Source organism: Ciconia boyciana, chromosome 16, assembly GCF_034638445.1.
Source record: "Ciconia boyciana chromosome 16, ASM3463844v1, whole genome shotgun sequence".
Classification (NCBI taxonomy): Eukaryota; Metazoa; Chordata; class Aves; order Ciconiiformes; family Ciconiidae; genus Ciconia; species Ciconia boyciana.
In genome coordinates this window covers 8,805,519-8,830,630 of record NC_132949.1, presented here as the reverse complement: position 1 = coordinate 8,830,630, position 25,112 = coordinate 8,805,519, and the positions used below count along the sequence as shown (strand labels likewise).

The window sequence follows — 25,112 nt, the reverse complement described above, 5'->3', positions numbered from 1 at the left end:
CAGATCATTTGAAAGACCTATGGAGGAGCCTGTCTGTCAGCTGAATGAAGCAAGATTATACCTCTTCACAGCATCAGGCACTTGGATTTAGCTTTAATTGATTATGAAGCATCCTCGGAGTGTGTTCTGGGGTTTGGAGAGCTCTGCGGTGCCTTGTTACCTGTTGCTGCAGTAGACTGCTTTCTCTCTGGTTTGCTCTCAACCTGTGGTTTTTCTTTTTCCTCTGAGCATTGGTGCTACAAGTTTCCATGACAACTTCCAAGCTAACATGTAGGTGTTGTCCCTTCAAAACAAAAATACTAACATGGAGGTTGCAGGATGCTGGCAGTTGGAGTTGGTGACCTGGAGGGATGTCCCAGGGAGGGGATTAATTTTTAACTCCAGAACAGATTCAGACAGTTGATTTGCCGGGAGCACTCTCCAGTGCAGTTTAAAAAAACCTTGATGCATGTGAGACTAAAATCCTAACTGTTAAACTTGGACAGAAATCAGATACCTCGTTCATCTGTCCTCCATCACGACATTTGTCCATTGGCAGAGAAAAGAAAAGACAAAAGTGTGACATGTTTCCCATGTATAATACCTCTGCTTGACTAAAAAGGAGACCATAGAATGGTAATAGATCCAAAAGGCATTATTTATTATTTTTCCCCTCACGCTTGCTTTCTTAGTCCCACTGATAGAACTCACCGTTCCTGTTATAAGACAGGCTTTATAAAATTGCAAGTAATTTTTTCTTTTTTACTTTTTTGTTTGCAAATGTAGGAGGATAGCCTGGAACAGTGGTTTAAATGAGATCAGTTACACAAGATGTATGAGGAAAGTGCTAGGACATGTAAGGGTGGAGAAATAGCCCAGAATGAGTAGTGGTAGCAGGTCTGTGCAGGTCAAAGCCTGGCTTCCCTGCCCTCGTGGTGGTGACCACTGCTAACCAAGTCCTTGCTTAACTCAAATAGTAGAAGCAGCTTCCATAATAGATAGTTCCCTTCTGACTCTTAGTTGGATAACATCGCAACCATCATATAGCAGTTTAGGCAAATATATAGAGTTTCATCTCCAGCATTGTGCTTTCCTCCTTTTTTTTTTTCTTTTTTTGCAGTGCCTTGTATTCCCATTTTTATAAGCAGTTACCAAGGGAGGGTGGATGTGTGTGTGCTGCTTTTTCTCCTCCATCCTTATGTGCTTATTCCCAGGGCTCTTGTTTTGGAGAATAAAATCTGGAAAGATTCTGGAATAGAAACTGATGTTCTCCTTGCCATGCTGATTGCATTGGAGGTAGAGGCTGTGGGATCACACTGGCACCCTCGAGCAGGTTTTATTCTTCCTTGGTCAGACACTGCAGTTATGAGACAGCACTAACCGAGTGTGAACTTTAACAGGTTAAGTTGGTATTGGCAAGCTTTGTGCTGGATCAGGGGTCATCTTCCATAGCCAGGGTGAATTCTGTATCGCTGGGTAGCTGAGCAGAAATGCAGTTGTAAAACCATGGCTGATCCAGGTGAAAAGTGTGCTCCCAAGTCCGTGTGTCACTGGGTGTTGAAGATCAAGGAACTGTCATCTGAAGTGAGCCTTGGGCAATGATGAGTCATAGTGACAAGGTCTCCTGTCCTTCCTGGTGTCCAAGCATGGGTTGAACCTGCAAGGTCCACTGAGTAGTTGGCTCCTCTGAAAGCTGGTAAGGGAGCCTGTCCAAAAGGTGCGTGCTGGCGTATTTTGAGACTGAACAACCAATGACTACATGTAGATGCATTCAGCCTTTAAAACTATGGTTCCCTTCTGTGTTTAAGCTTGTCCCCTAGCTTATCTTCTTGGGTTGTTCAGAGCAGGGGACGGTTTGTTCGTAATTCCCTCCTGTGACAACATTGCCCACTTGGAGTGAAGTGTGTCAGTAGCAAAACAAAATGCTGCTATTTGCCTTCTTTTATTTCTCCTAAAATAAAATATCAAGACTCCTGCCCCCTACAGAAAAGAGACTGTATGGGAATAGGAAGGCAAGAGATGTGCTGGCAGTAAGCGTATGTGTCATTGTTTCCCCTTTGTTGGATAAAACATTGGTGGGGGGATGACACTGGTAGCTGGAGCCTGTGTAGAGGTGTTTGCCCACTGTTGGGTACCAATGATGTTACAAGCAAACCTGAGCAGCTAATTAGTGAATTTAAGCTCTGCTTTTAAATATGCAGGTAGTGACCAGGGATTTATGCCACTACTGAGTACTTCCAGTGCTGGTTTTGTTTGGATACACACCAACCAGGGCTAGTTGTCCCTATAGAAATCTCAGCAACTCCTCTATTATTTGTCACTAAATTTCAGAAGCAATTGCTGCTTATTTACCTGCCACAATACTTGGCACTGGTGGCTAGTCGAAGTCATCAAAATAAATTACTCTGCTTTTGATCTCTTGTCAGAAGGTGGCTGTTGGAGAGGAAAACTGGCCCCGTGTCTCCCATTTGCTTTATAGAATTGAGAGGTTAAACCCAGAAAGTTACAGTGTGAGTTTAACCCACCCTGGCCCAAGGATGCCTACACCTAGCTGCTGAATTGTTTTCTGAAGTGAGGATCCAGTTTACTGCCACAGGTATATCTCCCAATCTCTGCAGTTAATTAAAAAAAACCACAAAGATTTTTACTTCAAATGACAAGTTTATTTGTGATAAGAAATTAAATGGTTTGAAGCAATAAGGTACTAAGGCTTAATGAGTTAATGCTCAGCAGCTAGGCAGAAATGTCTGTCCTTCTCTCCTAGTCTACCCAGTTTCAGGTGAGAGCTGTCATGGCTACTTTATTTCATTTGAGATGAGGTGACTCAGCTGAGAGGGGGAACGTGTTCCTGTTGGTGCTTGTTTGCTATGCAAAAATCAAAATTTCTGTACCCTTCCTGCTGTGTTGGTATGAGAGCATCATCAGACCTGGGGAAGTATCAGATGTTCTCTGAGTTGCAGCTGGTGCCTTTTGACTAGTAGATCTGCTGTAGAGCTCAGGCATTGATTCAGTGCTGAGCAGCACCAAGAGAGCATCTGAATAGTGGAGAAAATAAATGGGAGCCAGAGCTATTCTGCCCCTTCTTTTTGCAGTTGGTGCACTAACCAATGTAACTGACTCCCAGTGGGTGTGTGCTGGTCGTCCCTTTTTGCCTAGGTTAAATGTGTGTGCAGTGATGAGTGTCTGGTTTGCCTTATTTAACATACATAAATGTGAATTTATTTTTTAAAAAGGCAACACAAAACATGCCTTGCATTTGAGGTGTTTGGAGGGTGTTGAGCCCAGCTTGGTATGCAGGAGTGCAGGACTAGCTGAGAGCATTTCTGGGAAACTGATATTTCTCATTCTTGGTGCTATTATCAAGGCACATGGCTAGAACATAAAACTACTCATGTTAACACCGACTTTCATAGAGGTAAATATAGCAGCTGAGCTGTAAGTACCTATTTTAAAAGTGCTTCTCCGATATTGAGTTCCCTCACTGCTGAGTGAGGGGGCTAACCTTTGGCTGTTGATCACATCGCTCTGGGTATAACAGACGAGAGGAGGAATGACTGAACTGTCATGTGTTCATCAACAGCCATTCTGGCTTCCTCTGGTCGGATTTCTTCTGGGTTTTTACAGTCTTTTGTGTGATGACAGACCTGCTAAGTATTTATTGTTGATGCTGGCATTCTGCCTACTACTTGCCTTGCTTATCCTAGCAACTGAGGCAGGTGGGTCTGGCACATGAAGCTGAAAATAGTTGTGCTGCCTTTAAAAATCAAGAGATCTGAAAACAGGTTAAATGTAGCTCCCCTGCAGAGAAAGCTTTATGCCTTGCTTTGGGAAGAATTTGTGATTTTATCCTTCAGGAAGGATCACAAAATGGGAAAGCTACTCATTTACAACTTTTATGATTTACCAGAGTTGACTAACACACAAATATTGCTGCTGCCAGGTAGCATTGGATCATCTTGTCAGTCTGGGTTCTTCAGATACTGTTTAATACAGAACAGAGAGGTATGGCTCAGTGATATGTTGAAACATAATGCATCAATTTAAATACCACGTGTCAGAGATTAAATTGCCCTAATGCATGTTGAAATGAAAGTATCATTATACACTTGGAGCTCTGCAGCAAGAGAACTCCAGTTAAAATACTCAAACTGCTGCTCACGTGTGAGTACTTACTGGAATGTGAGCATTGCTGCCTGCTTCTGGATGTTAAGAGGCTATCCACACAGTACTTATTTTAACAAATAATTTTAGAAAGCTGTATAAAAATTTATGTCTATCTATATACCCTGGTGGGATGTGGGAGGCGATGAAAACCCTTCCACAATCTGGAAATGGGCTGTGGGAGGCTTCAGGTTTCCCACTCCGGTGGAGTTCTGACTCCAGAAGTTGGGTCTAAAAGCCTAATTGGCTGGCTCTCTTCCTCTCTTACTGAAACACACAATCAAGAAGGCAATAAATACTTAGGTACTTTGGTTTGATTCCGGATCATGTCCTTGGATTTATAGATTTATGTCTAATTTAGTAAAGCAGGCTGTAAGCCAGGGCGTGGGTTAGGATGAAATGCTGACAAAGCACCGTGGATTTCGGGCTGGGAATCAACAAGGAAAAGCAATGAATGCAGCAGTAGTGAAGAGGCAGATTCTGAAAGCGAGATGTGAAAGAGGCTCTGTCCCTGGTACTGCGTCACATGGTGCTTCCCAAAATGTGTGGTGTGTAATTAGTGTATTTGCAGGGCTCAGAATGATGTACCAATGCAAATATGTTCTTGACCGCCGAAATGCAGATGAGACTCCTCCCTGTTCAGCAGAAGGAAATCTTAGCTGAGTTACTGTGAGGCTGAGCAAGCCTGAAATTGGAGTTCAGTCTTGTGGCCTCCCTGGCTTAAGGCTTTATCCCTCATGTAGCATTTTAGTATTGATGTATTCAATGGCAACTGCATTTTGTAGTTTTGAGCTTGCTGATAACACTTAATGAAATAGCCCGCAAGCCATCACTGAAACAGCTTGATGAAGGACATCGCCTTGGTTAACTGGCCAGTAGTCACTGGAGATTCATCAAGTGATACCTTCCCTTACCAGTAATGACTCCTGGTGCCCACAACTCTGCATGAACTGATGTAGAATATGTAATGATGGTCCAGCCACATCTTTTTTTGCCAGCACTAGCTCTTTGCCAGCAAGTGCTTTAGCAGGAGCTGGAGTATGAGCAGTGCTTTGACTTTATCCATGCTCTTATCGATGTTTTGTGTTACCTGCATGGACGTGGGGGCTAGCGAGTGCAGCAACAGCCATTTCTTTTCCTTTTTTTCCAAAGCAAGTTCTTGCTGCAGTGAATTTGACACCAGTTCCCCTGCCAGCTAAGACTTCTCACTGTACAGTACCTTGCTTAAAATGTTCCAGGCCAAACAGAATTTCCACAGATATTTGGGGGTATCTTTGGTGAAAAGCATGCAAGATGAGACACAGAACTGGTGTCATGCACTTCTTCCTGTCTCTCCTGTCTTCTCTAGTAAATGGACTGGATGTGAGTAGGAAAAGACATGTGATGCAGATGGAGGAAGAGGAGAGTTGAGACTTTAAGTGATGAATGAGTCAGAATGTCTGCACCCTTTTTGATGTGTCTGCTGACTTAGAGCACAGTTGTGGACAGGTTGCTTGGTTGCTGTGTTCAGATCTGTCAACTGGATTTTGCGAATGTGCCAAGGGGTTAACTGTTTATGGAAGTACCATCCTCTGCTGAAAACCTCCTCAGTCCAGAGGAACAGCATACTATACATTTGTATTTGTCATGTTATTTCTGACCAAGTATCATCTGGGGTCACTAAATCCAGTGTCTCTCTCTTCCCTTAGCTGAAGCTTGAAGATCGCTCTGTCGTCCCTCGAGATGTGGTCAGACATATGAGCTCCAGTGTAAGTGCTTTTTTCTTTGTCCATTTTTGATCGTGATACCGCTGCATGGATTTCTAAGACTTGCCAAATTGCCAGAATGGAACTGAACAGTAATGCTTTGAGCATGTTCTATTTTTAGTGTTTGATAGACCTAGCTGCATCCTTTGAAAATGAAATGCTGATAAGGCTGCCTCTCTACTGTTGCATATCTGCAAAGGTCTCCTGAGCAAGCAAGCCTGATAATGTCAGGTAATGAGACAAGAAGCTTTGTCTATCCTGCCATCCTTTAAGTTTTAAATCAATCCATTCTGAGATGTGGGGAGTATGGACCTGCTCTCCTGGACCTAACAGGGAGGCTGGAGTGGAGGTAGATCACATTGCTGCTGTGTGCCTTTTGGCGTGCTGTGGTAGAGAATTTGGAGGAAATGTTTTCAGGGATTCCTCTCAATCTACAGTGAGCACCATCTTGTCCAATTTCTCCCAGAAATACAACAAATCCCAACATTACTGAAACAAGACATACGTTGAAGCATCTGACACAGCTAGGTCAGCAGGAAGCAAGCTGGTTCTTAATCAGCAGCCTAGAATCATTACCTTTACTTTTCCTGGATACTATTTTAAGTCCTAGTCATTGTGTTCTAGTTGTACAGCATTTGTGCTTGTCAGAGATGAGTGGATTTGGGTGTTTGTGTCGGGAATACTGGGAGCGTTGTTCAGATTGATTATCAGATGGGATGTGGTCTCTTTAGGAGATTAGCTAGGTTGGCAATTTCTTGCTGTTGCTCACACCTAACCTATAACCCCGAGCCATATGGCCTGCCATGTGCACGCCTGTATCTTCTCTTGACTTGCTTCCAGCAATGTGGCTACCAAGGTTGTGATGAAGCAGGCAGCTGGCTACTAACTGTGCTGCAGTTGCACCACATGGTGTGCAGCCTGGTGCAGGGATGGGGAAGGCCGTTCTCTGACCTGGGTGGTTTGTTTTTTTAAATAAAGCCTTTTTGTCAATTAAAAAAAAGTAAACCCACCCCTTTTTCACAGAATGTTCCAAAGAGAAGAAAAGGGAAAAAAACGTGAAGGGTAATTTGAAAAATGCTGAAACAAAGTATTTTCTTAAGAAATGTAATTGTTGTTTGAAATGGAAATTTGGAGTCAACATATCTTACTAAAACTGCAGCTTTATGAAAGCGTTTCAATCCAAAACAAAGAACTGCTAGCAAATTGAAATATCAGCTGTTCATGCTGTTGTACCTGGCACAGCTGGACTCTGTAGTATATTCTTCTTGCTCAGAGGGATGCTTTGAGTCCTGCCTCTCAACTGTTTGTTCTCCAATGCTTCTTAAAGTAATTTTAAGCTTTCAGGACAGCAAGTTGTTCTCCTGTTGGCAAACATGGATGTACTGCTTTTGTTTGCAATTTCCATACTCATCTGAACAGAAATTGGCTTCTCTGGCTTGCTGCACATGTATCAGTAGGTACATTGCCCAGCAGTTGTCTTGCATGCTCCTTTATTGTCTGTTTGCATTTTTAAACACTGGCTTTTGCTTGACCATTTGTACTAGTGGCTGATAACTTCATTTTTTTTAATTGATGGAATGGTGAGGGTATAACTGTTTCTTCTCTCCCCTCTAGTCAAAAGCATAGGAAATCTGAAGACAACTTATACTTCACCTTGCCCTCAAATATGTTCTAAGTGTCAGTGGTAAATGAAAGAAACCCCTTCTACCCCAAAGAAAACCTTCACTTGTTAATCAGATGTATTCCAAAAATTAGAAAAGCATTTAAAATAGAAAATCTGCAAGCATCAGCCTGCCAAATTCAGGATGTGGGATGGTTGCCCTGCACCAGTTGGCCTGGCAAATGCACAATGTGGAACTTATTCTGTATTCACCACACTCTCTTGGGGCTTGTTTTTAACCTTGAGCGGGAAGGACTTGAAATCCTCTCTTCCTCAAGAGAAGAGAGCTGACTCAAATTCATGTGCTTCTCATCGAGCACTGAATGTGGGGAAAGACTGCTTCAGGAGGTAATGCATAAAATGAGATCACTTTGTCTGAATGCAGTTGGGCCTGTAAGTCTAATCCAGCTGGATGAGAAGTGGTGACAGTGGCAGAGCTCATTTTTCCAGGTGATAACCTAATTTGGGGGAAAGATTACAGAAGTAGGTCTGTAATCTGTCAGACACCTGGATTTTGTTGCTTCAAAGGGTACTGGGCTATGCTGTGGCTTTTAAATAAAGGAATAAGAGGGTGGAATAAAGATGCCCTTATTAGAAAACAGAGTGTCGAGGCCAAGAGTAGAAGGATGGGAGGTAGGAGATGTGGGACTGCAGACTACACTTGCTGAACTGCTTTTCTCTCAGATGGGAGTTTGCAGATCTGCCTTAAAGCCTTGTCTCTGGTGGGGAAGGAAAAGAGTCACTTCTCCATCCATTCACTGCTTAAATACTCAGTATCTCCAACATGGTGCATGCTGTCAGGGTACTAGAAGAAGCAGGAAGAAAGTCTAGAGAATGCACTTAATTCTGGTGTGAGTGGGGCTTGAACCCATCGACTCCTCTAACGAAGATCAGTCACCTCCCTTTTCCAGCTCTGCTGTTGGAGTTGATGGAAATTGACTTTTGTAAAAGAACTGTAAAATGTTAGCTCATTCCATTTGGCCCCTCCTTTAATGGGAGCATCTAATGCACAGGATGGGCAGTTGTGTTTGAGCAGGCTGGTGAAGAGCCATGTTCTGGCTGTAGACCCGCCCTGGAAGACGAGACCAGTTGGCGACTTCTCATTCTGGGACTGCGTTGCTGAGTGCTGGTATAATCTCAGAATGATTCAGCAGAACCCCTCGGCCTGCAAATCTGCCTCCCCTGTCACAAGCTAATGTTTCATGTGACAGTGAAATAAATAAACTCATAATAAACAAAGGTTCAGTGGCAGGTGAGGGAGGAGAGCTGTGACTCAACAGCCCTGTAGCTTCTGGGGCTGCTCGCAACATTGATCTCTGCTTTCTTAACCACAGACAGTGCTCTCTGCTTGCTCAAGTGTTTTGCAACTGGAAGGAGAAGCAAGCTGAACTAAACCTGGTGCTCTTGCCTGTGACTAGGTGGCACCCAGCTGTGTAAGATGGGAGGCAGGCTTGTAGGGTGGTGCAGGCACCTTCTCCATGGGGAAGCTGTCACTTAGAGAATGTGCAGGGGGTCTTGGTATATGTCAGTCGCCCCAGTCCTGGTTTAATTACTTGTTATTCTTTCACCTTCAATACAAGAGGATGTTTAGGCCCAGAGACAAGGTGATCCACAGGAACTGCAGGTGTTCGATTGTATGTTTCAGCTGCTGTCATGTTGGCTGCTGATAGAGGAAAAATTAATTCTGAAATGCTCATTGTAGGGCAAGGGATTTGTTTCTTGAGGTTTTTTTGGTTCTGACTAGTAAGAAATCTAAAACACAGAGCCTGAACTGCAAAGCACAGGCAGAGGATGGAGTGGGCATACTTAATTTACCTTAATCTGGAGGAAAAGCAGGGTAGGTGGCTGTGCTCTGGCCTTCAGAAGCTGTGCATTTTGAGCATGTGCCTCTTCTGAGCAGGCCTTGCTCATCCTACAGCTTGAATCATGCTGGCAGCAGCTGTTGTGGATCCGGTGTAGTTCTGGCAAACCCTTTACAGGTGAGAGTTATGGTACAGCTCTGCTGGACTCTTTCCTGGCAGCCTGTGCAGGCTGCAAGCTATGTTAGGCTTAGCTGCTGTCTGTCATGATGGAGCTATAGCTGGGAAAGGCTCCCTTTGCTTTCCAGCCTTCCTAGAAAGAAAAGGGAGTAGTATGTGGAGCAGCTGGAGGGAACGAGCCCCTTGCTGCTTTGGGTTCTGCTGGCCCTGCTCTCCCAGCCTTCCTGGCCATGCTGGCACAGCTGTGCTTGGACGATGTGTGGGGCAGGACCCACTCTGCTCATCACAGCCTCCTCGGGAGCGGTGGGGCTGACGAGCACAGGGTTTGTGTGATGTGAGGAAGAGGACTTGCAGCAGGCAGGTGGAAAGCAAGCCAGCCAAACGGCCTGAGCAATCTGTCCAGGAATTGTCCTGGACTGCAGGTGCCTGTAGGGTGTCTGTGCTCTAACTACCAGTGCCCAAGATGAGACTGGATGAGTTGAGCGCCAACAAACTCCTTGAACTCCCAAAAGGGCTGCCCAGGGCTCTGAGTGAAAGCCTTGTGGAAGTATTTAATGCGGTCAAAAGAAGAGCACGTTTATAAGTGGACTGAGCAAAAAAATACACTTCTCGCAGGGTGTAAGCCCTTCAAGTGTAATGCTCAAGTCCTGTTGGAGCAGAGACCTTGATGTTTGAGATAAGGACAGCTTCAGAAGTTGCTGATACCAGGGCATTTGTCATGCTGGCCCTCAGTCAGCTTTTATAATGGACTTGTGGTCTTTAATAAATAAGAGTATCGATTGTCCCAGCTGTCAGGAGGCCAGGGCAGCTGCCGCATTTGACGCTGTTTGGGTTAGCAGCCCTTCCTTGCAGGCCTCCGCCATATGTGTAAGCAATGTGCATATTGTGTGCTCCCTGCCAAACTATCCCCAGAAGGCTCTTGACAGCATGCATTATTTTCTTGGGGACAAAAAAGATTAAAACTTTGCTAAAAAGTGAGGGAGATAATGACAACCATCTCGTAATTGGACCAACTGTAAATTATCTGGCTTGAAACCTTGAAATCTGATGAAAGGTGCCAGATTTTTTTTTAGTATGGCAGCAACTGAAGACCATTTATATTGTCCTGCAAAATCAAACTTTACATGAGAAGTCACAGATAGCTTTAAAGGTTTTCCCTTGTGTGCTGGGCTTGATGATCTACTCCTGCCTTTGCTGGCTTAGGGAAGTACCTGCAGGACAGTCCTATGGAGTTGCAGAGATCATCTCAGTTGGATAGACCAAGGAGCCAGGCAGATTTTAAAGCAAGTAAATGCTAATCATCTGACATAGTGTGGTCTTATTTGACCAGATGCAGGAGTCTCTGGGCTGCTGCATTAGCAGCCATTGCAAATTTTAACTGGGAAGAAAACACTGCAGGTCTTTAATAGTGATGTCACTTTCTGAGTTCTCAGGGTCATGTGAAATGCCCCTTCAGAAAGAGGGCCTGAAAGGTATGAGGTGGGTTTACTCTTGAGACTTGTCTCTGCACTTCCCATCTGTACACAGAGCACGTATGTGTGTATGTAGGACCTTCCCTAGGTGATAAACTGTTTTTCTCTTTTGTGTTTTCAGGACAGCCAGTGTGGGACTGTAATTGATGTCAACATAGAGTGTGCTGTGAAGCTGGTAGGAACCAACTGCATCCTCTACCCCGTCAACAGCAAAGACCTGCAACATATCTGGGTGAGAATACAGCCAAAATACACGTGGGAGCCAGGGCTTGGTGGTTTGGAGGGATGCTGCTGTATTCCAAGTAACACATGCAAGGGAGGCGTCCATATTGTGCAAGATGCATCTGCGGTTTGGTTTTATTTTAAACTTACTGAAAGCATCCTCCCTGGAAGAAGATGATGCAGCATCGCCTCGTCTCCCCATCTGTTCTGTGTTTCTGATCGCATTGCTGAGACCAGATTGACTTTGAGGATTAGGTTGACATTAAATTGTGTGAGAACTTCTGCATTGAGATGGGCTGGTGTGATGACCTGATTGGGGCAGCTCATGGCAGTGGCGCAGAGCTTCTGAGCTGCAGTATTGTAATTGTTTAAACAGGCTATAAAAATGCTAAGAGGAGTCAAGTATCTTTCTGTTGAGCTGGAATAGTCTGAAATGTACCTGGTTCTCCTTCTCGAGTGGGTGGGTGATTTCCAGAGACCAGGTGGGATAGGATTTCATAATTCTTTTTCCTCTGAGAAAAAGATAATTTGGGAGTGAAGAGCAGGAGTGTCACAACCCTTCTCAAGAAACAGCTTGTGGAAAGGCAGTGGGATACAGGCTTCTCTGCTTGGGATGGAATATTAGGCTCAGTAATAAAAATCAATTGTCAGTATTGGCTGAAGGCAAGTGCGACTTAGCAAGTTTAAAATCCAGGGAGAAAAACCCAGAAAGCCCGAGCTGTTTAACTGGAGAATCCAGGCTATGTGCTGACTGTCAAGCAAACTCTTCAATGTACATTTATTCCAGTTTACAGTGAGATCTGCAGTTGCTGTCATAAATCCCTTTGAGATTGCTATCCAGTCTGCATTGTCTGAGGACTTACTTGATGGCTCAAAGTACAAGGGTTGATGTTCATAAGGCTTGTTTCCTGTTTTCTTCATAGCCTTTCATGTATGGTGACTACATAGCCTATGACTGCTGGCTGGGCAAGGTCTATGATTTGAAGAACCAAGTCATCCTCAAGCTTTCCAATGGAGCCAGGTACTTCTTTCTGTTGAAGACTGTCCGCCTTGGGTTTCACAATCCTGATGTATTTTGGGAGAACTAGAAACAGGCTGGGCTTCTCATTTGCATACTGATATATCATCTGCTTGGATTATCTTCAGATGTAGAGTAAGAATACATCTTTCTCTCAAAACATCGAGATTCACTGGTCACCCTCTGGAAAAGCTGTTGTCTGAAACATGACAATTTTTTTTTCAATCCCAGCAGACCAGTCCTCTAGTACTAAAGTATGTTGGTTTTTAAGCTGCACTTTTCCCCTGGAAAAGTGGCTGTTTAAGATAGATTGCATATGCCAGACTTTTTCTCAGTAGGAGTGCATACCTTCACTGAGATGCAGGGAGGGGAGGATTCTTAGCTTAAAAAAAAAAGTCGTCTGTGGAAGTGTAGAAACCTGCAGGCTAGTGGTTTTCATCAAAGATGAAAAAGCAGCCCAAGACTGAACAGCACTGCTTTATTTTCACTGTTATTTGCAACTGTATTAGGAATGTTTTTTCAATGAAGACATAATCTAAAGTCATATCTCTAGAGAGATTTAACCAGAGATATTGAAAGACATATCTGGTTAACTTGCTCTGTAGTTCTGCAAAGCCAGCAGAAGGATCTGAATTCTATTCCCTGTGCGTGTCGGACAGTACACTTGAGAACTCAAACCATCTGAACTCGCTATGTTCACTCTGTTACTGTCTTGTCCAAGAAACTTTGTTATTGAAAAGGAAGGAAGGAACCAGTGGAGGGCCAAGAGGCTTATGGGCCTGGCAGCTGGGGGATAACCCATCTGTCTTGTAAATTGAGTGTTGACATTGATGTTTTAAAAAAAAAAAAAAACCCACAGCCCTGCAGCCAGCTCTGAGTCTTTCTAAGAGAAGTGAGTAATGTGAGAGCTGTAACAGATGATTGGTGGATGCGTCTGTGATTTTGATTGTTTTAGCTTTTGGTTAACCCAGACTGAAAAGCTCTTACACATATGTTAAACTGGGAGTGAAAAATAGCTACACTTCTCTATCTGTATCGCCTGCAGTTACTGGTGCAATTTAAAACCTTGCTTGGTTTCTGTTACCAGCTCATGCATAGCTATGTAAAATGAGGTAACTGTTTTCAAAATCTCTTCCTAATGAATCATTTGAAATCTCACCAGAACTCACTCTGGAAATGAAGCTGTTACTGAAGCAAGTATACCCAAATTGCCTTTGGGTTCCAGTGTCGGTATGAATAACAAATGGGACTTTTGCAGCAGACAACTCTTGTCCAGCACCCTGCATATTACTTAATTATTATTTTTTTACGTGCTGAAGGGAACCTTTAAATACCAGGCAGTGCTTTTATAGCTTGTCTACAACCGGTTTTGCTGTGGGCCATAAAGGCTCAGCGCTATACTGCTGGGCACATGGACAGACCTGCTCAGGCAGTGTCAGTTAATTTGGTGCTGTTTGCTTTTGAGATGGATGGCTCTGGAAATGCAACCGTCTCTCTTGTCTGTTTTCCAGGTGTTCTATGAGCACAGAAGATGGAGCCAAGCTGTATGACGTTTGTCCTCACGTCAGTGACTCGGTGAGCTTCTGGTTCTCCTGAGAGTCTTTTTGATCAACTTCATCTTGTAAGCTTTTTGTGCAGGAGGGAGGAGGAAGGCAAAACCATAGGCACTTATTAATCCTAAAAATTAAACGATGCATCACAGCTGAAAAACACTTCACTAGATCTTCACTTGAAGTAAGTGTAACAGGATGTAGCTTAAAGGTAATGATAGTAATGAGCAGGTTTTGAGGACATATTACAATTGGTATATCCAGCTGCTTTCTTTGCAAACAACTTGCATAACGTGCAGTCAGATGGCTGATATCAAGGCAGTTCACTGTCTGCTTATTATATCTGTACATGCTTGAAAAGGCTTTTACTCCATTTAATGCTTTCAAAATTGTTCCCCTTCTGGAAAAGGGCATATTGTTTAAAAGGTGTTCTGCTAGAAGCACGTTTCCAGATCATGTAAAATACTGTCCCTCTTGCTATTGTAGTCCGTCGCATTCTCTGAATGGAGACCTGCCACCATACTGGCACTTTCCCCATCACGTGGTGGGCTAGCTTTTGGGTAAAACATAGAGTTCCCTGTGTGATGATGGGGTCTAACCTCTCACCTTCAAAGGCTGACAACAGCTTGCTTGTTCTTCCAAACAGCATCAGTAGGGCCTTCCTGCACTCCTGGCAGTGGTATTGGGATTTGACTGAGAATGGCGTGTAATTCTTAGGAACTAGCAATGCAGTCAGCCCTTATCCTTCCCAGCCTTCAAAGCAAAGGTCCCTTTGATCTAAAACTGTACTTCTGTTAAAATGTGATGCCTGTTTCTTGAAGAGTAAATGGAATATCAGTTTAATAGGATGTGCTGCTGTGGTTTTCTTGTTCTGTACAAAAAAGGTGCGGTCTGTTGCTAGATATTCTCCAGTATCTTAGTCTCTGCTGCTTTGGGTTGTGCAGTATGTTTTCTGCTTGCTAAATGGATGCTGTAGCAGCATCCAGCTTCTGGGTATCCAATTTTGAGATACCTTGTTTTGAGTCAGGCTGCCTTTAAAGTGTACATAGTCCTCTGGAGACTTGCGGTTTGGTCTGAAACATGAGTTGTCTCCAGTGTTACTCTTGATTCTGTACTCAGAATTGCTGTGTGTTGGATACTTACCTGACTTAGATCTTGTCATGCTGCTCTTATCCTTTCTGACAAATTACAAGACTCGGTACAGTTTTGTGCTCAGTATTTTATCTACCCTAAACTGCTGTGTCCGCCCCCACGTTCTGAATCTTCGGCTCATCAAGCCACTCTAAATAGCTGTGAGAAAGAGCTCTAGGACAGCAATTGTTGTGTTTACCATCCTGTTTTGTTTTCAAAGAACTGTCATATTAACTAATCCACTTAAGACAGGAGTAATACTTACAAACTTAATTTGACAAGCAGAGGAGTGAAGGCAGGCATCCTCTGGTTCTGAAAGCTGTAGGTGCTTGAATTAGAACATGGAAAAGAGATGGGTGTCCTTGCTCAGGACTCAGCCCACCTTGGCTACCTCATTATTGAGAATATTTGTGTGGAAATCCACATCTTTTGTTTCCTCCAAGTACCTTTGCTTCTCCCTCACTGAGTCATAGTCCAGTTCAGATGTGTGACAGAATGGGTTGCTATAGGAACTGCTGGGCTGACTTCAGGAGAGGAATGAGCTTTAAGAGATGGGCAACTTGCAGACTTTTCCTTTATGGTTAATCTTACTGATCACGAATGAGAGAAGAGAAATGCTGGAATCTTAAATCTTAATAGCAAGAGTCCTTTATGCTGTTTTTTTTCCCTTCCCTTTCCCCAACAGGGTCTCTTCTTTGATGATTCATATGGCTTTTATCCTGGGCAAGTCCTCATCGGGCCTTCTAAAGTCTTCTCCAGTGTGCAGTGGCTCTCGGGTGTGAAGCCTGTTCTGAGCACAAAGAGCAAGTTCAGAGTGGTGGTGGAAGAGGTAAGGACTGACAAGCTGACACATGGCCACCTTCTGCACAGAATGGTCCCTGGCTGGCGTTTTGAAGCGGAGTCAGCTTGCCATGGTAACCTTCCAAGAGCAAATGCACTGTGGCTCTGTTCTTCTGAGGTGACAAATTCCTCATTGTGGACTGACAGGACTTTTGAGTGTGGCTTGGCTTTTACTTGCAAGGGTTCCTGCCAGCACCCTGTAAGGTGATCATGTGCCAATAAACTTAGAGGCCAGTACTGCTGATCATTAGGGTAGTAGAAGCACCTCTTCTATTGAAACTTAATGTTGCATGCTATCCAAAAAGGGAGAAACATTGCTGACTCTTTGCTGAAAGAGGGAGCAGCTCCAAGTCCATTAGCATGTCTCTTTGTGACATTGGACCGCTGTTTTGTATGTACTATAGCTTCCTTCCCAAGCCAGATGTCGTCTGTCTTGAAGTTGAAAACTGTAGAAGCTCTTGGTGTTACCAAGAGCCATGCTACGGGAGCATTGTAGTGGTCCTGGATGTGGTAAAACTGCACTTGGCCTAAAAACTGCACCTAAATGATAAAAGCAGGTTTGCCGCTTTCCTGTGCATTCAGATCCTAGACACCGGTCTAGGAAAACTTCTGAAAAATTAAATTGCTTTCTCTCTTTTTATGTTGTAGGTACAGGTGGTAGAACTAAAGGTTACTTGGATCACTAAAAGCTTCTGTCCTGGAGGTACTGACAGTGTGAGCCCTCCTCCCTCGGTAATCAGCCAGGAGAACCTGTCCAGGTGAGATCAGTTGAAAACCCCTTTTCACTCCCAGCACCCAGGGCCTGTGCAGACTATGGGTGACATGCCTACCAACTGATTAGACACAATACTGCTGTTTCCAGTGGGTTTTTCTCCTTGTTGTATGCCTGTATATTCCAGAGTTTCAAAAATGTGAGAGAATAGCTTCCAAATTAGTTTAGCAGACACTTGAGTTACCAGTACAGGGGCTAGCATCTCACCAATCCTCTCCAAGTACTCTCCAGCTGACAAGTGCATAGAGGAATGTGGTGTCTGGCAACAGCTCACATCTTCCCTTGTCCTTCCACTTGTGTCTGGAGCAGGCTGCATCTTTTAACTGTGTGTGTGCAATAGGCAGCTAAGGTGTCCTGCTCTGGACCCAGACTGATGCTGAGGGAGCATCTGGTGCCCTCTGCAGGCTGCAGCTGCAAAACGGGCTGGAGAAAATTCAGAAAGAAAAGTTAGATGAGTAATAGCACAATGCAGTGTAGTTCCTGCCTGGAGCTCATAAGGAAGCTGGAGGAGAGGAGCTCTGGGATGACAGCAAAAAAACCAGTGCCAACTTCAAACGTCTCTTGGCAGCTGTCTCTGGGAGGGGGAGCTAGAGGGAGAGGAGTGACTGATGTCCTACCCAAACCTTTTAAATCCCCACCCAGTGCCTGTGTGAGGCTTCCCACTCCTCCTTTAGAGTTGTGTGCCTGGAAAAGATTTGGTGTGGTGTTGGCTTCTACCACCCCAGAAAAAGTGCCGCTGGCATGAGGTCATGCCAGCCATGGGAAGGCCCTGGTTGCTGCTAGGTTCTGTTACTGCTTTTGCACTTTGCTCATGACTGTCCTCCTGTTCTACCAGGGTGAAGCGTCTGGGGTGCTTTGACCATGCCCAAAGGCAGCTTGGGGAAAGGTGCCTCTATGTGTTCCCAGACAAAGTGGAACCTGCAAAAATTACCTGTGAATGCCCCGAGAGGAACTGTGTCCTGGGTGAAGGATCAGTTGCCAAAAAGGTGAGTTGAGGGGTCAAGGGAGGCATTGACTTCTCTAAGCACTTCTGGTCGCTGTGGCTTTTAAAGCAGAAATCTTCCTGGTAGTCATGTGGTCTGAAATGTGACTCCTGAAGTGGTTGTTGTAAAGAGTAATGGCTTGTTGTTGCCAGCAGCGAAGTCACCTTGTACAGCAGTCTCGCTGCACTGGGTGAAGCATGCAGCTAATGCCACAAGAGAACATGAACAGGACGTTGAACATAGAGGTGTCACCTTGCAGGGGTCAAGCTTTGTCAGAGCTGGTGTGCTGTGACAGCCGGGACTGTTACACATGTCGTTTTCATTAGCATGACCTCAGGTTTCTTATGGAGCTGAACTTGAACAGTTAAATCCTTGCTACAATGAGACAAGAAAGAAGTCTTTGCCTCCTAGGCCAAATGAGTCATGCTATGATTTCTACATGCTGTCTGTAGAGCAGCGGTGTTCCTAGAATAACAGGATATCAGCAGTGTGGATGCTGACCTCCCTGCATAGCTGTGTCTGTTACATAGATTAACTTGTGCAGCCTCTTGTGACTTTCCATAACAAAAAGTTTAGAATGTACTTAAAATAACCTTAAAGAGCAAAACTCACTTTCCTTGGCCTAGTCCAGTGCTGCTTGGGAACTGGCTGGTATTTGCTCCTGAGTAGAGCAGTGGTGAGATGCTGGTTCGCAGAGTATTCCAGTGCAGGTGAAATGTGCAGAGGCCTGTGGGGTGTTGTTTTTCTCTGTGTACAAAGCTAACCATTCCCCAGGATGGCTGGCAGCTTGCTGAGTGTACAGGCATGTTGTCTGACCCAGGTCTGCTTTCTCTAGGTGAGGCGACTGCTGAAGAAGCAGATAGTGAAGATCATGTCATGCTCCCCAGAGTCTCAGGGTACCAGTGAAGCCCCTGACAAAGAGTCTGCTGCAGCTGCTGACCAAAAATCAGAAGAGCTTAAGCCTGGGTCAAAGTGTGAGCTGGATGACTCTTCCAACAGTGCACCAAGCCCTGGGGAGAGAAAGGAGGAGCAGCCTGAAGAAACAGGGAAGGAGAAAGGGGGAGCAGCAGCACGACAGCAGCAGCCTCCCTTTCTGCTGAAAGACGAAGGGTCGTCAGACTACCGGCTTCAGTCCATGGAGCAAGATGCTGATGACGAGGCAGCTGATGACACTGATGACACCAGCTCTGTCACCTCTTCTGCTAGCTCCACTGCCTCATCCCAGAGTGGTAGTGGCACTGGCCGCAAGAAGAGCATCCCTCTTTCCATCAAAAACTTGAAGCGGAAGCACAAGAAGAAGAAGACCAAGATTTCACGAGAGTTTAAGCCAGGAGACAGGTGGGTTGGATTTCCAAACCCAGGTATACTTGCCAAAATATCCCTTACAGAAGGTCTCAGATGTAAACCACCTCCTTAGCCTCGGTGGAGGATGATGGTATGCCTCATGTTAGAACACCCCTTGGTAGTAACCAACAGTGATTATCTTGTGAAGACTGTGCAGTGGCCTGGTTGAAATCAGCTTGGTCTCAGTCCAGCTTCTGATGAAAGTGGGGCCACGTGATGTGACACTGATGCTATTCTATCTCAGCTACGCCTCAGGGCATCGACAGAATATCTGTGCTGTACTAGACTCTGTACGCAGAGAAAGAGACAGGTGAATAAAGATCATAGAGCTTAAACATGACACTAATTGGTTATGTCATTGGCAGCTTCTGCAGAGAGGCTGAGGATAGACCATGCTAGCAGGAATGGACAGCTTATCCTCAGAGAGCTGTCTGCAGATCAGCACAGAGGTCTTTGCTGGCAGGGGTTCATACTGCAGTGGTCTCTGTTCTCCTTACCCTGCTCTGGAGAGAGATCTGCAACTTTTGCCAGCAGTATACTTCTTATTGGGTTTTTAATGAACAAAATGCACTCCTTGAGAGCCTTGGAGGAATTTATTTCAGTAGCCTGGGGGAGGGAGCATTGCATGTATCTGCCCATTTCTAGATAAAACTGGATCTCAGCAGCTTTTATCTTTTGCCTAACTTGAGAATGTTTAAACTGTTTTCAGGGCATGCAAAGACATCTGACAGCTGGCTAGCCTGTCTTGCTGGCTTCCCCGGGCTACTTAGTTGTATACAGATCCTGCATCAGAAATTAACTAGTGCAGATAATATGTGAGAATCCTCCCAGGAAAGTTGCATTATCAGGATTCAAGGGATCAAGTAGTTAGAGAATGCCATGAACTTCATTCACATTTTGTTTGGGTATTTTAGCTTTGCCTGTATGCAAGGGGAGTTGTTCCTTTAGTCCTTGTGGGTTTTGGAGAAATTGGATTTGAAGGTCACAAACATGAGCACAGCAGTATTCGAGTGGAAAAAAAAAATGGGAGTGCATGCTAGAGTGCCTGGGAACTGATTCTCAGTTCACTTTTCACTTCTCACTCCCCCGCTGAGTGCCTCTACTTCACTAAAGGCTTTGCTAAGAAGAGCTTAGCTAGTCAACCTGTTAGCTTTCTGCACCATACAGGCAGTGGGGAGAATAAATCCCTGTGACAACACCAAGAGATGCCTGTGCTGGATCTGGGCAGCTCCGTACAAGGAAATGCAGAGATCAGATGTTGGAACACTTTGCAGAGATGACCGTGTCACAGAGAATAAGAAATACAGGTTTTTAAGCACAGAATGTGAAAACCCAGCTGATACTTTAAAGGGCATATGTGGCAGCTGGTCACAGCTCAGTATGAGGGGTCTTCACTGTTTGAATATTTGGATGAAGCTGGTGAGACCATCAGTAGGTGTGCTGCCAAGCACTGCTGAGAAATGCAAGGTGGATGGGCTTGCTGCAGTTAGTCACCCGATCTGATGTGTCAGCTCATGGGCATCTCTGACTGCAGGGGGCCAACTCAGCATGTGGCTTTACCATCGTTTAGTGACTTGCTGCAGCTCTCCAGGCAGCACACAGACCTCTGGTTATTTTTTAGTGAGGATATACAGGGATTTTTACTAATGCCAAGTCGTGATTTTTGTTTGTGAAGCAGCATAAACTGCACTGGAGACAGGACCATATTGTTTCCTTGGGTGGCCTGCCTTTCCACCCTTCCATCCTCAGCTGCACATGCCCCCACTTCCCCAAAGGAACCATCTGTTGGCATGTCACCCACCACACTTGACCTGTTACAGATTTCCTTCTCTGATAATTTATGCCGTTGAGTGCTGGCCCTACTAGAAGCTTCATATTATTTCTACTTAAAAATATTTCTTTGACATTCATAAAAACAGTGCTGGAGGAAATCAGTTGTATTTGCCTATTCTTTATGATTTGACTTGAAACCAACATAAATGCAGCACTTGTGTTAGGTCTGGAAGGCCTGGCCAACAAAATAAAGGCAAAATTTAAAATCAGCGTGGGATTCAATTTGTTCTGTGCTGTAGGAGACATGAAAATGGTGGAGGGCACATTAGAAGAGCCTGTCCAGCTAGACTGCAGCTCTGTTCCTCCTTCCCCCAAGCAACTTGTCTCTTCAAGCAGTTCTGTCAAGCTCCACAGCAGAGTACCAGCATGTGGTCCATTGTTGCATGTTTGGGTTTCATTTCTGAGCTGCAGACACACATGTATGTGTTTGAACAGCTGGGAAGGAGTCTTGTCTCTTTTAAACAAAATCCTTTTGCTTTACCCACATTCAATGTGTTGCCTTTTTTTTTTCCCCCTTTCTGGAAGGGCTGAGATAGATGCTGCTTTGTCTTTCCTTTCCAGTCTCATGCTCCTAGCTTCAAAGACTCCTCAGAGCTGCCAGGCTAGAAGGTGCTTCAGTGGAGAAGATCTTAAGTTTCAAAGTATTTAAAGCTCCTGTTGTGCCTCTGCCAGGGGTAGAAAGTGGGTGCTAGTAGATGTTGATTTGTTCCACTAGGAATAAAAGTGAGCTCAGCATCAGCTCCCTGGAAAGTAAGTCCTCCTGCAATATAGACTTGCAGCAATGTAACATCTGCAGTGATTGAGAACCTGTCAAAACAAAGCCTGCTGTGTAGCTGCTTCCACTGGGACTAGATGGGGTTTCCTGACTTGCTTCCCAGCCTGCTGATATGTGTACCCTTGTGTTGCTGAGATCCATCTTGATTCCTTATGTTGGCAGCATCACGTTCTGGTTGTGCTCATGCATGTTCCCTCTGGTAACTTGTTGCCTTTCTGTGTTCCCAGGGTTGCTGTAGAAGTGGTGACCACAATGACTTCAGCTGACGTGATGTGGCAGGATGGCACCGTGGAGACAAACATTCGCTCCAATGAGCTGATTCCAGTCCACCATCTGGACAACAACGAGTTCTGCCCTGGGGATTTTGTGGTGGACAAAAGAGGTATTGGGTGTCAAAACAATGCTCTCCTCGGGGAACAAACATGCTCTTAATTGTGAAGTATTCTTCGATCTGGATCTCCTAATGTAAATTGTAGCCCTTTTTATGGTAGCTGTTAGAGGTACTCACTTGAGATAGGCACAAGAGCCTAACAAGGGACAGAGTGTGATTCAGGTGACTTAACATGAATGTCAGTGGAGAACCATTATTTACATACCAAGGTTGGACTATGACAACAGGCAAGATGTGAAACGAATAAATGCCGAGGAACAAAGCTAGGATTCTCAGTATTTCTGTAGAGTAGAGGTGGCCCAGCTTCTCCTTGAAAGTGCCAAACGGCTCTGAGTGCTCTCGCAGAATAAGGGGAGAAATGAACAACTTGCACTCCTTTCTCTGTATGGCTTGCCTATCATGACCCTCCATTTTTTTTCTTGGAGAGTTTTGGGATCCAGAGGCATCTTTTTGCATCCCTTTTCTTCACCAAACCAATTGGTGACACTAGTGAGGGTCACAGTACAAGTTCAAGGAGACTTACACCTTTTGGATACGAAATACTGATGGCACACCATCTGGCTCTCAGCTCCTCTTCTGTTCTAGCAGGGATAGACCCTCAACAGCGAGGAGCACAAGATACTGTCAGATTGGGAAGAGGGGAAGCTGGCTTAGCAAAAAAAATGCTGTTTTGTGCGGCCACTTCCGATGACTAATAGTCTGACTGGTCTTGTGGGTTAGACATGGTTTGTGGAAACTAAAGTTATCCATCAGCTCTAGCTCTACCATTCTAGTTTGGCCTCAGGGAATCTGTATTCCTCTGTGTCTGTCAAACATGGTCTCCAAGCAGTCTGGGATGCCCACAGTTCCTTGCATCCCCCTGCTAAGGATGCTGGGAGGTGGATCTTGTCAGCCAGATAAATCTGAAAGGTGTCTGGATAACAGTGTGCTGGATAACAGCCCAGGCCTAGAGAGGTGGTCCAGGCCCAGCTTTGGTGCTGTTGGATCCTCAGTGTGTGTATACATACGTGTGCCTGCCTGCATCCTACCTGCCTTCCACCTTTGTCCAGTCCATTTTTCCAGAGGAGCAAAACTGTTGTGGGTGGCACACTTCTAGATGAAGAGCTTGGCAGCTGGGGCTGCTCTCAGGGAGCTCTTAGCTAGCCTGTCCAGAAACTCTGGCAGTCTTGGTGCAGAGCTAATTTGGAGAGCAGAGCACTAAGGTGACAGCGTGTTTTCTCTTGGTGATAGAGCTTGAAAGTGGTCCCAAAGTGAACGTGTTCACCCAGTCCAATGCAACATAATCTTACTTTATCATCACTCCATGCCCCATTAAAATGCAACTTGTTAGTCGAGTACAAGTTTGACTGTGTAGGAAGAACTGTTTTTCCTCATGCCATTCACAAATGGAAGGTTTCAGCTGTGAGAGCTTGGGAGCTGACAGCCTCAGTTGCTGTGCAAAGTCTGTGCTCCTCCACTTAACTTGTCTATTTTCTTCCCTACCATTGCGACCAAAAGCTCAGAGCTCCCAGGACCCTGGATTATATGGAGTCGTGCAGTCTGGTGACCATATTGGCCGTACCTGTGTCGTGAAGTGGTTCAAGTTGAAATCCAGTGGCGATGATGTGGAGGTAAGTGCAGGAGCCCCAGTGCCTGTTGGAACCAGCTAAGAGAAAGCAGCCACAAAACAGCACAAGCTTCACAGAAAAACATAGATAAGCCTGGGAGTCAGCTCTGCAGTGGAGTTTGTCCTTGAGGAAGGGAACAGCAATGTGCTTTTGGGCCTGGGAGACTTGGCTAGAGGTGGTGTCGCTTCATATTTGTAGATGCCTGCAAGGCAGCAAAGACCAAGCAGAGGGTTTACATCCCATAGTCAACATCACGCTCTGGTATGGATGAAGATTTTTGCTGAAGTTGTCACAGACAGTTGACTTCTTGAGTTCACTGTAAGAATTTTTCCTTCCCATGTCTTTGCTAGTTCACAGAAAGAGAATCAATCTATTGCATGTTGTCCTGCTTGCCTCTGCCAGGCACTATTGCCTATTGTCAGCCTAATACCTTTTTCTCGGGGCTTGTAGGAACACTGTATTTTGCAGAGTCTTGGTAGACTACAGTCTAGTTGGAGATGAGAGGGGGACTGGAACCACACAAATCTGGTGTACTGCTTTCTGCCTTAGGATGGGAGACCACGTTGTCCTAACCGGGCAGGGCCCTTTACATCCAGAAGCAGAACATCAGTCTGGCCTGGGATTGTGCTCTGCTTTACCCATTTCTCATTACTTGTGGGCTCCTAGCTCTATTCTTCCAGGAGAAATCAAAGGAAAGATGTTTCCCATTAATTGACAAATTTTTTGTCAGCCATTTCCTGTGCCTTGAATAGTTTCAAAAGTATACTCTAACCCTTTGGGCCCCAATGAACTGCTTTGAGAAATCTGGGTGTTCAGAAGGGAATAAAATGTTGTTCTTGCATGTCTCGTGATCGTAGTGACGTGGAACCTGAAGTAAAGGTGAGGGTGAGCAGATGAGTCAGAATATCTGCTTCCTTTCATTGTTGTGCCTTGATTGATGTGCTACAGGATGAGGTGACAAGGAACATTAGCAGCTTCTTGCAGGCTGTTGGAGCAACTGAAAATTGACAAAATGTAACACAGTACTTTCAAGTGTTGAAGGTGTGCTCTGAAGGTCAGTGCAGCATCCTGGGGCTGACACGTTCACGTTCTGTGTCCGATGCAGCTGATTGGGGAGGAGGAAGATGTGAGTGTGTATGATATTGCTGATCATCCAGACTTTCGATTCCGCACTACTGACATTGTGATTCGCATTGGCAACTCGGATGGAGCCACAGCTAAGGAAGATGAGGTAGGTTCTGGGCACAGTTATGTGACTGCATTGTCACCAGGTATTAGTGGAGACACTTGAAAAAGTCAATACGAGGGCCTTAGGCCCCACACGGGCATCCGGAACTCCCTAGCTTGTTAGTTTTGTGTCAGTGTCCCCTGCTGTCATGAGTGACATATCAGTCTGGTGGAGATGTAACCTTGAAATCCTTTGACCTTGGTGACAGAGTGTATGGCAAAACAAGAACAAAGATGAGACAAGAATCGAACATATGCCTGCGGGTTTTTAATAAAACTCTTGCTTAGGATTTCAGAGTAACTTCTAATATGAGGATATTCTGTGGGCTCCTGAGCAAGAGCGAAGGTGGATTTGTCATGAAACCAGTTTCACTTGGCAACAGAAGACTGGGGTTCTGGTTATCTGAGTTATTATGTACGTGT

At 45.0% G+C, this 25,112-nt stretch overlaps 1 protein-coding gene across 1 annotated transcript in view; it reads left to right on the top strand.

The window, feature by feature from the left end:
• UBE2O (ubiquitin conjugating enzyme E2 O) overlaps positions 1–25,112 on the top strand; it is a 67,175-nt gene that overhangs the window by 29,817 nt on the left and 12,246 nt on the right. Inside the window, exons 2-12 of the mRNA XM_072880845.1 lie at positions 5,829–5,888; positions 11,118–11,228; positions 12,142–12,239; positions 13,748–13,811; positions 15,603–15,746; positions 16,406–16,515; positions 17,365–17,515; positions 18,348–18,850; positions 21,692–21,846; positions 23,353–23,465; positions 24,568–24,693. Of these exons, the coding sequence (XP_072736946.1) occupies positions 5,829–5,888; positions 11,118–11,228; positions 12,142–12,239; positions 13,748–13,811; positions 15,603–15,746; positions 16,406–16,515; positions 17,365–17,515; positions 18,348–18,850; positions 21,692–21,846; positions 23,353–23,465; positions 24,568–24,693 (1,635 nt within the window). The remainder of the gene's footprint in view (positions 1–5,828; positions 5,889–11,117; positions 11,229–12,141; positions 12,240–13,747; positions 13,812–15,602; positions 15,747–16,405; positions 16,516–17,364; positions 17,516–18,347; positions 18,851–21,691; positions 21,847–23,352; positions 23,466–24,567; positions 24,694–25,112) is intronic.